Genomic DNA, 14,578 nt, shown 5'->3' on the forward strand with positions numbered 1-14,578 from the left:
TTACGCGACTAATTCTGGTTATTTTTGATTAATTATGTATTTTTATGATTAAAACGATATTGTAATGTCGATAAATTTTTTTATCAAATAATCCTCCACACAGAATAGATATATTTTTTGTAGTTTTAACTTTTAATTAGTGAGTAGTTTGCGTTATGACGATGTGGCGTGTTACTGTGATAATTGCTTTATATGGGACATCGGTAAATAGTTTTTATATAACATACATACACACATATCCAACCATTGTTTTAATTATTGTTTTAATCGACTTTAAATAGACATTTATCAATTCATCAAATATGGACATTAATGCTACTATTTCACTTGTATCTGAGTAGTTTTTGGTTATATATATATATATATATATATATATATATATATATATATATATATATATATATATATATATATATATATATATATATATATATATATATATATATATATATATATATATATATATATATATATATACGTTTCTTAGATACATATTCACGAGTAAAATTTCTTAACGGGGCGTAGGGGCCCCTAGCCGATAGGAAACCCCTAGTCGATAAGAGGTCCCTAGACAGTTGCATACACTGCCTAATGGAAAATTCGGCGCTGGACCTACCGTTTTTAGGAAGTCACGAAAAGATAAAAATGAAGTGAAAGGGGAAATAATTACAGTCCCCAAAGCTTTATCATCATTTCCATAAGGGTGAGTTAACTGGTGGGTTAACTGGTAAGTTGCCAGTAGTGTCACGGTTGACAAGCGGGTTGGCAATCACAATAAGGCTTTTAGAGATGTTTTAAGAGGGACTTTGCTACCAGTCCCTCTCCCATTAAGTTAATCGCCACTTACGACACCTACAGGAAAGGAAGGGGTGGCCTATTCTATGGCGGGACCATACGGCCAATCTTTATGGCATAGCTAGTCTTTAATAATGTTTTTATTTTTTATTTTCTTTATACAACTTAGAATGGCAAACAAGCTGACGTCGCACCTGACGAAAAGTGGTAACTATTGCCTATAGACATGAGTAGTACCGTGGACATAACAGAGTATACTGTTTCGCTCATGATACCCCCAATGCGTTACCATTCCTGAGGACTCAGGTGTTATTCCTCTGTACCCTGTAAATTCACGCCATATCCCACCCTTCAAACCGAAACACAGCCATGCAAACACAACTGCTTCACGGTTGAAACACGAATGAGACAGAGGTAGCCAAGCAATCGACTTTTGTACAAAGTCTCCCTCTGGAAAAATCTATATTTTTTAATAGCAAACTCAACTTGAGTCTGGAGCCAGCTTGCACGCATAAGACGAGTTGTGAACATGGATGAACTAAAAGATATAACTAAAAGATTGGCTTTTACTAACCAATTTTTTCCCCGTAGACCTTATAAGAGATCTAGACAGATATTCAAATTAAGTTAAGCAAGATTTTATATTTTTCTTTTAGGTATTTGCCGATCCCTTCCTCACTTTTCCTGAAATTGCGAGAGGTCAGTAACTAGTAATTCAAGCGTTCAATATGTTTTTTTTTAATGGATGATAATGGAATGGTAACCCCGCCTGCTCTATCAGTATACACTGGCGGGGCACCAGTGAGGGATGAATGGTGAGGATGAAAAAGTAGGTCAGTGGCGTGAATTTACTGGGTACAGAGGAATAACACCTGAGTCCTCAGGAATGGCAACGCATGGGGGGTATCATGGGCGAAACAGTATATTCTGTTATGTCCATGGTACTGCTCATGTCTATAGGCGACGGTTACCACTTTCCATCAGGTGGGCCGTCAGCTTGTTTTCCATTCTAAGTTGTATAAAAAAAAAGTTAGTCCATCATGACGAATTCATCGATAAATTAGTCACGATGATTTTCAGGGGGAACCGCGTGGAGGTCGACCTGATAGGGTATATTGTTAGCAATGAGAACTAACCTCTTAATACTAACAATCCCTTCCCCCCTGTGTTTAATATGCTAAGTGCCTTCAGGTTGGTACATATGTACTCGTGATATTTATCTATATCTATACTTATAATAAATCTGTAGAGAGGTCAATGCTGTACATGAAATATATTTCCAAAATAACTATCAGGCGGTGATTAGTGATCGATACTGATGCCAAAAATGCAATCAGTAGAATTTTTGTCTGTCTGTCTGTATGTTCGTTATAGAAACAAAAACTACTCGACGGATTTTAACGAAACTTAGTATAATTATTCTTCATACTCCTGGCCAGGTTATAGTATACTTCTTATCACGCTACGATCAATAGGAGCAGAGCAGTGAAGGGAAATGTTGGAAAACGGGAGAAGTTACTCCATTTTTAAGCTTCCATCGCGTGTGCAGCCTTAGTGGCCACTTTTTAAAATGTAAAAATATCTACCCGTGCGTAGCCGGGACGGGCAGCTAGTCTTACTTAAACCTGTCGACCTCACATACCCCATATTGCTAAAATAAGGTTCCTAGACACCATCACTAACAAACAGCGACAGGAGAAAGGTCCCCATCGCTTGGTGTGATAATGTAGCACGTATTATAATTATTTATCATCACCATCATCATATCAGCCTTTAACTGTCCACTGCTGAACACAAATCATCCCCTTGGGGGGTTTTGCCAGTAGTTGCCACGATGGCCAGCAGTGTTCCGCCTAAAACATCTTCAAAGCCTAACTGCGGTTGCCAATAATCGCAGTTAGGCTTTGGTGATGTTTTAAGAGGGACGCTGCTGCCCATCCCTCGACTATTAAGTTTTTTTTTATCCAATTAAGAATGGCAAACAAGCTGACGGCCCACCTAATGGAAAGTGGTAACCGTCGCCTATAGACATGAGCAGTACCATGGACATAACAGAGTATACTGTTTCGCGCATGATACCCCCCATGCGTTGCCATTCCTGAGGACTCAGGTGTTATTCCTCTGTACCCAGTAAATTCACGCCATATCCCACCCTTCAAACCGAAACACAGCCATGCAAACACAACTGTTTCACGGTTGAAACACGAATGGGATAGAGGTACCCAAACAATCGACTTTTGTACAAAGTCTCCCTCTGGTTCCATTAGTTTCATTAGTCGCCTCTTACGACACTCATGGGAAAAGAAGGGGCGGCCTGGACTGCAGGCTAATTATTATTATTATTTATACGTCGTAATATTACAGGTGCTAGTGACACACGTATAGTGTCAGGATGGGAGGCCGAGCCCGGGCAGCTGCCGTTCCAGCTGTCCGTGCGGATGGTGAACGCCGCCGGCGGAGTGAACTCCTGCGGTGGCTCCATCATCCATAACGAATGGGGCCTCACCGCGGCCCACTGCACGGCCAAGTGAGTTTTCAGGACTCAGGGCTCAATATTGTTCTTCTATGGAACATGTTTTTTATTGATTTTTTTTTAATAGATGAGCTGTCAGCATTTGCAGCAAAATGAGAATGAGAGAGCGTAAAATGATCTCTTATTCTCATTATTATGTCTTGTTTCCATTTTTACTTACGATTTTGCAGCCGAATCACTTTCGTCATCCGCGCCGGTGCCGTGAACCTCACTCGGCCCGTCCACCTCTTTGAAGCCACGCAGTACTACAACCATCCCTCGTACATCGATGCCCTACAGTCAGTGGTGCAGCCCAATGATATTGGCCTCATTAGATTTGGACGAGCTCTCGTGTTTAATGGTATGTAGATTATTGTAACTCTTGAAGCGCTTCTAATTCAATTCTCGTGCATGATATTTGGATAAGTTATTTTAAGTTAGTAAGTATATAATAAGTTAGTGGCATTTATGCCACAAATCAGCTTATTTGCTTTTCGATTTCAAACTTTATGTTAAATTAGCAGTAAAATTAGTAGGTACAGTAACTACTTGCCGCCGGTGATCGGGACGATTGCAAATCGCGAGGCCCAATCACCGGCACACGGCGCTGAGAGGAATTCCGGGGTGTTTTTAGTGGGTAAAAATCCCACAGTACCCATTTGTCGTCCCGCCGGCGGATGGGTCTCTTTCTGAAGATTTTCACCCTAGTTAAAAAAAAAAAAAAAAAAGGTACAGTAACTACTACATTTATTACTGTAAGGGTTCATAATTTACAGGATCGTATACATCGTCAGACGGATCATAAATTTGACGGCATTAAAAATTACCATAAAATGTATTTGCTCGAGTCTTAACAGCTATACTGTGCCAATTTCAAATTTTGTAATATCTCACCACTTGATGTTTTTGCAGATTACGTACAACCGATCAGGCTTCAAAACTCTGCGGCCAGAAACCGTAACTATGCGGGCGTGAGGCTGACTGCCAGCGGTTGGGGACGCACTTGGACTGGGGGTAAACAGATTGGGCTATATTATTCTATATGAGCTTGGGTTTATGGTCTGACAAATCTGTTAACACAGCGAAAAGTACTGAGACGTGGAATGAAAAGGCGACGGGTGCTATCCTGAATGTATTGGATATATAGGTTTCACTTTTGACATTTTGCGTTTGCCCTTTTCTGTGATATAATACTTACTATAAAGATTTTTTTAATTTCATCATCATCATCATCATATCAGACTTTAACTGTCAACTGCTGGCATAAGGCTCTTCTTTGAAGGGTTTTGCCAATAGTTGCCACGCTTGACAGGCTTTTGAATTTCCCTCTCCCTTAATTAATTGTATTATCTCTCCTTTCTCTTTATCCTTCTTTATAATGTGATGACATGTCTATAAAATAAATGCAATATGTGGATCTTTTTTATGCCAATGATTATCATAAATAGTGACGTCCATGATCATTGAGTGCTTGTTCTGAGGATTATAGTGTTATGCCTTCGTATTTTGTAATTTCACTCCAAAACCTCATTATTCAAACCGAAAGACAGCCATGCAAGAGCACCAGAGGGAGTCTTTGTACAAAAGTCGATTGCTTGGGTACCTCGGTCCTATTTATGTTTCAACCGTAAAGCAGTTGTGTTTGCATGGCTGTGTTTCGGTTTGAAGGGTGGGATATGGCGTGAATTTATTGAGTACAGAGGAATAATACCTGAGTCCTCAGGAATGGCAACGCATGGGGGGTATCATGGGCGAAACAGTATACTCTGTTATGTCCATGGTACTGCTCATGTGTATAGGCGACGGTTACCACTTTCCATCAGGTGGGCCGTCTGCTTGTTTGCCATTCTAAGTTGTATAAAAAAAAACAGTTGCTTAGCTGTGCTTGCATTTCTGTATAACTGACAGCAGAAACACGAGTGAAACAAAGATACTCGACTTCTGTACCACTTTTGTATAGTCTTCTTTAGGTCAGAACCTTTGTTTTATTTAACTACGGAACTTTTTATTCTAGCAAGTGCACCTGAGAATTTGAACTGGGTGTACTTAACTGGTACCTCTAACATCGTCTGCTTGGCTGCATTCGGAGGCAGCAGCATTATCCAAGATACTACGATCTGTGCCAGTGCCTACAACGTCAGCAGCCAGTCTACGTGCCAGGTGGCAATGAGTTTTAAATCCTTAAATGTAGTGAATTATAACCCTGGCCCTGTAAACAAGTGGTAAATGGATCAATCAATAGATACGTTCTGTTAGCCTATATATGAATAGGTATTAGTATAAAATTATCTCAAGGATACGTAAGCGATAACGTATCTATTGATGTCGTTAGATTTGTATAAGAATGATTATTTGTTACCTTTCTTATTTGTTGTTATTAAAATATTTCGTCGTTTAAATCCCTCATTTAAATGAGGGAGGCCTTTGCCCAGCAGGCTACGATTGATTGACTGATTTCTACGTTTAGGGCGACAGTGGTGGTCCATTGACAGTAATTGATGAAGATGGTGAGCTGAGCGAAGTTGGAGTCACATCGTTCGTATCAGGAACGGGCTGCCACACCAATTTTCCAGCTGGTAAGTCCTATAAAGTCATAGATTAAGCATAATACGTGCAGTTCAGTGTCAGGGGTGTCTTTTTCTAAAAATCTGTCAGATTTTTTTTTATACCACTGAGGTGGCAAACAAGCATACGGCCCACCTAATGGTAAGTGGTTACCGTCGCCTATGAACACCTGCAATACCAGAGGTATTACGCGTGCGTTGCCGACCCTGAGGAAACCTCTTTATCCCCCCTTTTGAAGGGGGGTAAAAAGGCTTATTATTATTATTTTCATTTTAGAATAAGGCTATACGGGTGCGACCCTGTCCTCCCGAGCAGTCCTTTCCGCAACTGCAGTGTCCTTCCCTTTCCTTTTCCACATTAGTCCCTTATTCCTCTTATTTAGCAATTTCCTTTACGCTTTTCCAACATTCCCTTCATTTTTCCTCCATACCGTAGGTGACGGAGAACACCAACAAATGCATTCCCAAAGAGGGTTGACGTCAGGCAGGCGGCTGGTCGTAAAACTATAAGCCAAATCTTTTTGTAATATAAAAAAAAAAATATTACGCCGACCCCAAATAATAATAATACATAATAGTTACAGTCTTAATATAGAGCCAGGGGGGAAGGGATTGTTAGTAATGCGGACTACCAGTCCTATTGCTAGTAATATACCCTATCAGATCGACCTCCACATAGTCCCCCTGGAAACCGTTGTCCTGAATTCCAGGTTTGCTCATCACAATAAGCTAACTGACCTGTCTTTTCATTCTCATCCATCATCCCTCACTGGTGCTGCCCCGCCAGTTTCACTACCTACACTAACATTCCATTATTATTCATTAAAAAAATATGTATAGCCAAGTGGATCTTGTCAAATTTTAAATGTTAAAAGAAATATAGAGTAGAAAATGCAGTCATACAATCTGATAATACAGGTATTTTTGATGCCACACTGTTTTAAGCTGACAGTACTGTAGTATGCCTTTTAACAGTAGGCAAATGTCCCAACTTTTACACAATTTATCAATAATAAATGCTACCCAATCATAACAATTAAGATATAAATTTCTTTTTGGCCGCAACAGAATATCAGTTCTTTGCTATTTTGAGATCGAAGCAATAAACTGAGTTGTAGCCATTTTGTATTGCTATGGCACACTCACAAACGAAAATTGTATTTAGCTTTATGTATTTTTTTTATCATTTATGTTATCTCGCTTTTTTTGTATATGTATATTAAAATTTTTGTGCTGTAAGTAAGTAATGCAAATAAATTATCTATCTATCTATAAATATAATTTTAATTTAGTTATCAGCTATTGATAATATCATATTATTTTAAATATGTAATTTAGTCTACATAATATTTAGGTCACACTAGAACTATTATACCTATCCAAAAATATCAAATTAGGTCTGACACATTTAATATTATACAATTTCATTACTAAATATTATATTAATGGTCATTTATTATTCATATTTGTTATTATTCTTTTTGAAACATATCGTAGGTATTATCTTTTATCTTTTCCTATTAAGTACCTGGATAAAAAGCCTTTGATGATATCCATTCCGCCATTTTCTCTCAACGACGTCACAAAAGAGTTTTTCTAATGCGCTCTTTTGGATAGGCTACGACCATAGTCCATTCTGCCTACATTAATTCAAGCAATACTTGATTTAGTTTCATAGATTGAGAATAGTGACTCCAACTTTGCTTTATTTATTTATTCTTTATTGCACAATAAAACTTTGTACAAGTAGCGAGTTTAATGCCATATGGCATTCTCCACCAGCTAACCATTAGGTAAAAATAGAAAGCATATGAAGGGCAGATGTGGTGAAAAATATGTGAAATAATTATAGCAACATTATAACATATATATATATATATATATATATATATATATATATATATATATATATATATATATAAATATTGTGAGATATACTAATTATCGAGTAACCTGTAATTAGTGCTGAGTTTATTTCTGAGTATATTAAAAATGTCAAAGGATTTCCTCACAATCATCATCATTATCATTAGATATAAGCCATTTACTGTCCACTGCTGAATAGATCTCCCCCATAAAGAGGGTTTATGCCAGTAATTGCCACTTTGGGAGGCGGGTTGACAACAACAGTTAGGCTTTGGTGATGTTCCAAGAAGTGCACTGCTGCCCATCCCTCGACCATTAATTTAAGGGAAGTTCTCGCCTTTTACGACACCCACGGGATAGGAAGGGGTGGCCCATTTTATGCCAGGACTACACGACAACTCTCCCATTATTTCATCAACTATTACATCAACTCACTGACAATACTGACATGAAGCATTTCTTAATTTGTTGCCCTGGTTGAACACACCTTTAAGAACATACTAAAGATTTCAAATTAAACATGTATATAAAACAAAATTCTTGCCAGGTTTCGTCCGTCCAGGCTACTACCACGAGTGGTACTACGAAGTAACTGGTATCAACTTTGACTGGGAGTACGAACAGCCAACTGAATCTGAGGAGTCTGTAGAAGCTACAACACTTGAACCAGATTCAGAGAGCGAGGAATCTGAAGAAAGCTCAATTGAATCAAGCAGTGAAGAGGATTCGAGCGAGGAATATCTTGTATATACATAAATATTGACATAAACGATAACTCAAAAAGTAATACAAAAAGTAATTAAAACTATGGCCGAGGTTACGAAGAAAACTTAATTATTTTTAATTAATTTCATTACAAGACAGTAAACGTAATTTATACAGATTAACTCACTATTTAATTTGTCCAAGTAGTAAATAAGGTTATTTATTTATTTATTATTTATTGCACAATAAAATTAAGACATTAGGCAAAAACAACGTTTGATAGTAGTGGTGGTGAACATGCGTCGCAAAAAAATAGACCAGTTAATCTAACTTGGCATAAAAATAAGTATCATATGGAATAAGATGGGTTATAGGTGAAGTATTAAAAAGAATTTCTTAAAATGAAGAAGTTACCTACTCCTTAATCATTGACCCAAGCTGTTCGAGTCCTTACTTTGATTACTATAACACTAATTAAAGTTATGGCTGAAGTTATGAAGAGAATCTTTCCAGGTATTTGTACAAAAGTCGATTGCTTGGGTACCTCCGTTCCATTCGTGTTTCAACCGTGAATCGATTGTGTTTGCATGGCTGTGTTTCGGTTTGAAGGGTGGGATATGGCGTGAATTTACCGGGTACAGAGATAACACCTGAGTCCTCAGGAATGGCAACGCATGGGGGTATCACGGGCGAAACAGTATACTCTGTTATGTCCATGGTACTGCTCATGTCTATAGGCGATGGTTACCACTTTCCATCAGGTGGGCCGTCAGCTTGTTTGCCATTCTTAATTGGATAAAAAAAAACTTAATAGTCGAGGGATGGGCAGCAGCGTCCCTCTTAAAACATCACCTCCGAGCAGGGATCTAATAATTTGCCTGAAGATGCCTCGTTTAGAGGTGATACATGTGTTGCGAAACGTGCATATTCACGTGCACTTTTTACAGTAAATGACAGTCTTACATTGTAGGCTAATATGGAAGATTGTGAAACTTCTGGTTGTAATAGTGATGGTCAAGTTTTAAGTGTTGGCAGTAGATAAAGCTTTATTTGAGATTTCTGTCCTGGGTACGATAGGGCTGATTTTTTGTTTTTTTATACAACTTAGAATAGCAAACAAGCTGACGGCCCACCTGATGGAAAGTGGTAACCGTCGCCTATATAACAGAGTATACTGTTTCGCCCATGATACCCCCCATGCGTTGCCATTCCTGAGGACTCGGATGTTATTCCTCTGTACCCCGTAAATTCACGCCATATACCAACCTTCAAATCGAAACACAGCTATACAAACACAACTGCTTCACGTTAGAAACCGAGAAGAAGGTAAAAGCCCTTAAAGAAAAAGTATTGGTAATCACACACATACTAATGGTAGCGGAATTAAACAAAATAATTCTAAAAAAAACAACCAATGACATGGACTGCCGCAAGATAACACCTAGTTCATTAAAAAATTTATTATAAAACATTTTGAAGTTTTATTTACGTCATCTAATTAGGAAGTCAACAAGTCAATCGTTAGAGGAGTGGAAGGAGAGAGGGATAGTTAAAATTGGATGCTAGAAGTCGCATTACTAGCAATATACTTTGTCTCCACGCGTATGAAGGAATAAATTGAATCGACCAAGAATCGAATCTGATACCTTATTAACATACTAGCAACCCGACCCGACTTCACACGGGTGCAATGCTGATATTAAATATTAGTACAGAGCGATTTAAAAATTAACCTGAATACTGATTAAAGTACGAACATACAATTTTGAAAAAATGGTCACGCTAAAAAGTACGGTACTATATTATGCATGTATTATAAATATAAAACTTCCTCTTGAATCACTCTATCTATTAAAAAACCGCTTCAAAATCCGTTGCGTAGTTTTAAAGATTTAAGCATACATAGGGACGGATAGACAGTGACAGCGACTTTATTTTATACTATGTTGATGATAAAGCAAGATGCCATAACACCATAGAGATCATAGAAAACATTGAATATAACTGCTATATACAACCTAATAATTCTGCTGTACACATAATAAATCAGGAATGGCAACGCATGAGGGGTTATCATGGGCGAAACAGTATACTCTGTTATGTCCATGGTACTGCTCATGTCTATAGGCGACAGTTACTACTTACCATCCATTTCATTTTCCATAAGCCATTAAGCTTGTTTGCCTGTATAAGTTGTATAAAAAAAAAATTGTACTGTACATAAAATACTCTCAAATAGTAGTCTTTCACGCAGACAACTTTTGTACGTATTCAATAAGAGCTTTATTATCATGTATTTAAAGCGAATAAAATATATTATTATTATAAAAGCAGACTACCAGAGGTCGATTGCTTGGGTACCTCTGTCCCATTCGTGTTTCTACCGTGAAGCAGTTGTATTTACATGGCTGTGTTTCGGTTTGAAGGCGGGATATGGCGTAAATTTACTGGGTACAGAGGAATAACACCTGAGTCCTCAGGAATGGCAACGCATGGGGGGTATCATAGCGAAACAGTATACTCTGTTATGTCCATGGTACTGCTCATGTCTATAGGCGACGGTCACCACTTTCCATCAGGTGGGCCGTCAGCTTGTTTGCCATTCTAAGTTGTATAAAAAAAAAAGACTAAAATATCCATAATCTCGTACAAAGACGTTTTTTACGTGTCTGATATTAGCTATTTGTAATTAATTAATTATCTATTTTAATGATTATTTTTATCATTTAATTTCAATAAATTGATATATTAATCACATAATCCTCTGCAGCGAATCGACGTAATTTGTATTAATTACTAATTAGTCTGTAGTTAAAGTTCTAACGATGTGGCGTGTTGCTGTGGTGATTGCTGTATTTGGGACATCGGTAAATAGTATTTTTAAAGTTTTTTTTTTATACAACATAGAATGGCAATCAAGCTGACGGCCCACCTGATGGAAAGTGGTGACCGTCGCCTATAGACATGAGCAGTACCATGGACATAACAGAGTATACTGTTTCGCCCATGATACCCCCCATGCGTTGTTATTCCTGAGGACTCAACTCAGGTGTTATTCCTCTGTAATAAATAGTATCTATTTGTTACTAGGTTTCTTTTTTTTATGTGAACATTCTGCACCGAAAGAAAAATGGAACAAATATACAGTGGGAAAGTGGAATGATATAGTTACTAAGAAGGAGCTAGATTGACCTATGGGTTTGTGATCAAATAAGTAGATCATACGTATCTGTTGCTTAAGAGAGAAGTCTAGAGTCTCTGGAACTGGATGGTATGCAAGAGGTGGAACTAAAGTTTCACCTTTGAAAGTAGATGAAGCAAGAGAAATCTGAAGAGAAACAGGGACTTTGATAGAAATTATAAAATTTTGATCGAATTATTTTGATTTAAAAATTAAACCACTTGATTGATAAAATGCTTTTAGAAAAAAGTATTGTCTAAATCGGTATAAATAAAATGTCAATTTGATATTATTGTGAAATATTTACTGTAAGGAACAATATGAATTAATTTACAAATAGATTTATTTATTTATATTTATAGTTTAATGCACAGTAAAATTCTATGTACATTTAGCGGACTGAACACCGGACGGTGTTCTCTACCAGTCAGTCATTTATGTAAATTATTATAACTTTAGAACTGACAGAGTTATTAGGTAACAAACAAAAAAAAAAAAACTTTTTTAAAACGGTTAAAAATTTACCTAAAATTTAGCTATATAGCATGATAAAAGGAGTCTTCTTTTTTCAGGTATTTGCCGATTCCTCCCTCACTTTTCCTGAAATTGCGAGAGGTTAGTAACAAGAAATCTATAAATTTCTACCTTTAAAATTTTTGTGCCTTAATACATACATACATACATATCTGTCACGTTTGTCTCCCATTAGGGTAGGCAGAAACAATGGAACGCCAAATGCTTCGATAATACAATAAACTTATTACATATACAAGTATAATTAAATGGCCGCCAGCACACTTGAATCGCCACTGCTGCTGCGGGTGATCATGGGCGGTGGTAGTCACTTACCGTCATGTGAACCGCATGCTTGATTGCCGGCTTATAAAAAAAAATATATATTTTGATATTTAAATATGGCAAGAGTTCCACCGACAAGAGCGCAGCTCTTAAATAGAATAGATAGATAGAAATATGTTAAGTAGGTACAAACAAATCAAGAAAATGTAGTATGAGTACATCTATATATATATATATATATATATATATATATATATATATATATATATATATATATATATATATATATATATATATATATATATATATATATATATATATATATATAATATATATTTATATATATATATATTATAAATTACTTGCATGTAAAGTTTTCGCCACAATTACTTTTGTTTTGGCGTGACTAGTCACATTAACTTATCTAAATCGATTGAAAACTATATTCAAATGATAACAATATCTTTGTCTAATTATCCTTCAATAGGTATATAGTTAGACATGAAAATGTTTATTCTACGATGGGTTTTCCCACACGCTAAAAACTACACATGGCGAATCTACTTGAAAAAGAGAATAGTTCATATTAATAAGAATGTAACTTATCGTCAAGTAAACTATATATATATATATATATATATATATATATATATATATATATATATATGTATATATATATATATATATATATACTTTCTTTTTACACCTACATATACAAATTAATCAATCAATACATATAATAAAATTGTAACTGATCGCTGTCTATACATAGACGATACATAAGAAAAGCTATTATAAGGGGGCTTTATGAACGCAACAGAATTCAAAACAATGAATTTTTGTCTATTTGTCTGTACGTTTGTGCACGATAATCTCAGAAACAGCTTAACCGATTGGAAAGCGGTTTTCACTAATGCGTTTACGTCAATCTAAAGAATCACATATAAAACGCTATAAAATAAACGGTCAATTGAATTGGCTAAAACTTTATGATCAGTTATGATGTATATCATATTTTAACTCATAGGTTATTTTATATACCGAATTCAGGCGCGCCGCGTCACGGGAAACAGCTAGTTTATAATATATGTGTTTATAATTTGTGGCCAGTTTCTTGAAAACCTTATTGCGTACAATTGAAAGTATGTCTATAATTCTGACTTGCTGAAAGATACAAGGTCAGACAGTGGTTTTCTTAGCTATTAACGTTATATCCCGTCAGCTTGACCTCCAATCGACCCCTCTTGGAGACCGTCGTGGCTAATTCCCGGCGAATTATTCACGATTGGCCAACTGACCTGATTTCATTCTCACTTATTACCCGATACATCCATGCAGTGGCGAACTAAGCCCGTTGGGGACTCGGGCGGCAAACCCGAATGAGGCGGGGGGAAAGGGATTGTCAGCAATGGAGTTTGACAGCCGTATTGCTAGCAATATGCCTTATTAGGTCGACTTCCACGTGGTTCCCCCTGGAACATCGTGAACAATTCTTGTTGAATTCGTCACGATGGGCTATCTGACCTACATCATTCTCACCTATCATCCTTCACTGGTGCCCCGCCGGTGTATACTGATAGCGCGGGTGGGGTTACCATTCCATTATCATCCATTAAAAAAAATCCGAAAGAGGCACCCAGTTAAGAAGTTAACATTACAAACTTTTTGTTCAGTGAAATTTAAATTAGACTTAAATAAACATACATAATATATATATATATATATATATATATATATATATATATATATAAGAAAAAATTGCGTGTGGAGGATCCCCTTCCCCAGGATCAAAGTCGCGAGGCGGACTGCTTCTATCGTCCCTCATTAGTCCACTACTGCGTTCATGACCCAAACGATTACATGATAATTTGGGATGCCTTATTCTATTCAGATGCATCCGTTGGATAACTAGTAGAAAAGATTTTTAAATTGTATTTCTAACAAAATTAACTAAACTAGTTTAAAAACAGTAAATTAAAAACATTGACGATTTAAAAGTTACAAGCACTTTTAGCAATAAGTCTATATGAATAATTGATTTTGAATAAGAAAGTTGATTGCTTGGGTACCTCTGTCCCATTCGTGTTTCAACCGTAAAGCAGTTGTGTTTGCATGGCTATGTTTTGGTTTGAAGGGTGGGATATGGTGTTAATTTAC

General features: G+C 36.7%; 2 protein-coding genes across 2 annotated transcripts in view; both read left to right on the forward strand.

Annotated features, from left to right (window-relative positions):
* Positions 1–104: 104 nt before the first annotated feature.
* Positions 105–8,624, forward strand: LOC128202220 (serine protease 3-like). The gene is made up of 8 exons (XM_052901709.1): positions 105–203; positions 1,452–1,494; positions 3,160–3,322; positions 3,499–3,668; positions 4,220–4,321; positions 5,322–5,467; positions 5,775–5,883; positions 8,285–8,624. Exons 1-8 carry the CDS (start codon positions 156–158, stop codon positions 8,491–8,493), a joined length of 990 nt encoding a protein of 329 aa, XP_052757669.1. The 5' UTR covers positions 105–155; the 3' UTR covers positions 8,494–8,624.
* Positions 8,625–11,196: 2,572 nt separating this feature from the next.
* The window catches only part of LOC113521036 (serine protease 3-like), an 11,621-nt gene continuing 8,239 nt past the window's right edge, over positions 11,197–14,578 (forward strand). Inside the window, exons 1-2 of the mRNA XM_052901710.1 lie at positions 11,197–11,309; positions 12,196–12,238. Of these exons, the coding sequence (XP_052757670.1) occupies positions 11,268–11,309; positions 12,196–12,238 (85 nt within the window). The 5' untranslated portion in view covers positions 11,197–11,267. The remainder of the gene's footprint in view (positions 11,310–12,195; positions 12,239–14,578) is intronic.

This window comes from Galleria mellonella, unplaced genomic scaffold (genome assembly GCF_026898425.1).
Source record: "Galleria mellonella isolate WM207_F2 unplaced genomic scaffold, CSIRO_AGI_GalMel_v1 utg789, whole genome shotgun sequence".
NCBI lineage: Eukaryota > Metazoa > Arthropoda > Insecta > Lepidoptera > Pyralidae > Galleria > Galleria mellonella.

Excerpts from the sequence above, each read along its gene's own strand:
- LOC128202220 (XM_052901709.1), top strand. The coding sequence starts at position 156 with ATGACGATGTGGCGTGTTACTGTGATAATTGCTTTATATGGGACATCG. Across the intron at positions 4,322-5,321 it reads GGGACGCACTTGGACTGGGG|CAAGTGCACCTGAGAATTTG; the intron begins GTAAACAGATTG and ends TTTTTATTCTAG. Across the intron at positions 5,884-8,284 it reads CCACACCAATTTTCCAGCTG|GTTTCGTCCGTCCAGGCTAC; the intron begins GTAAGTCCTATA and ends AATTCTTGCCAG.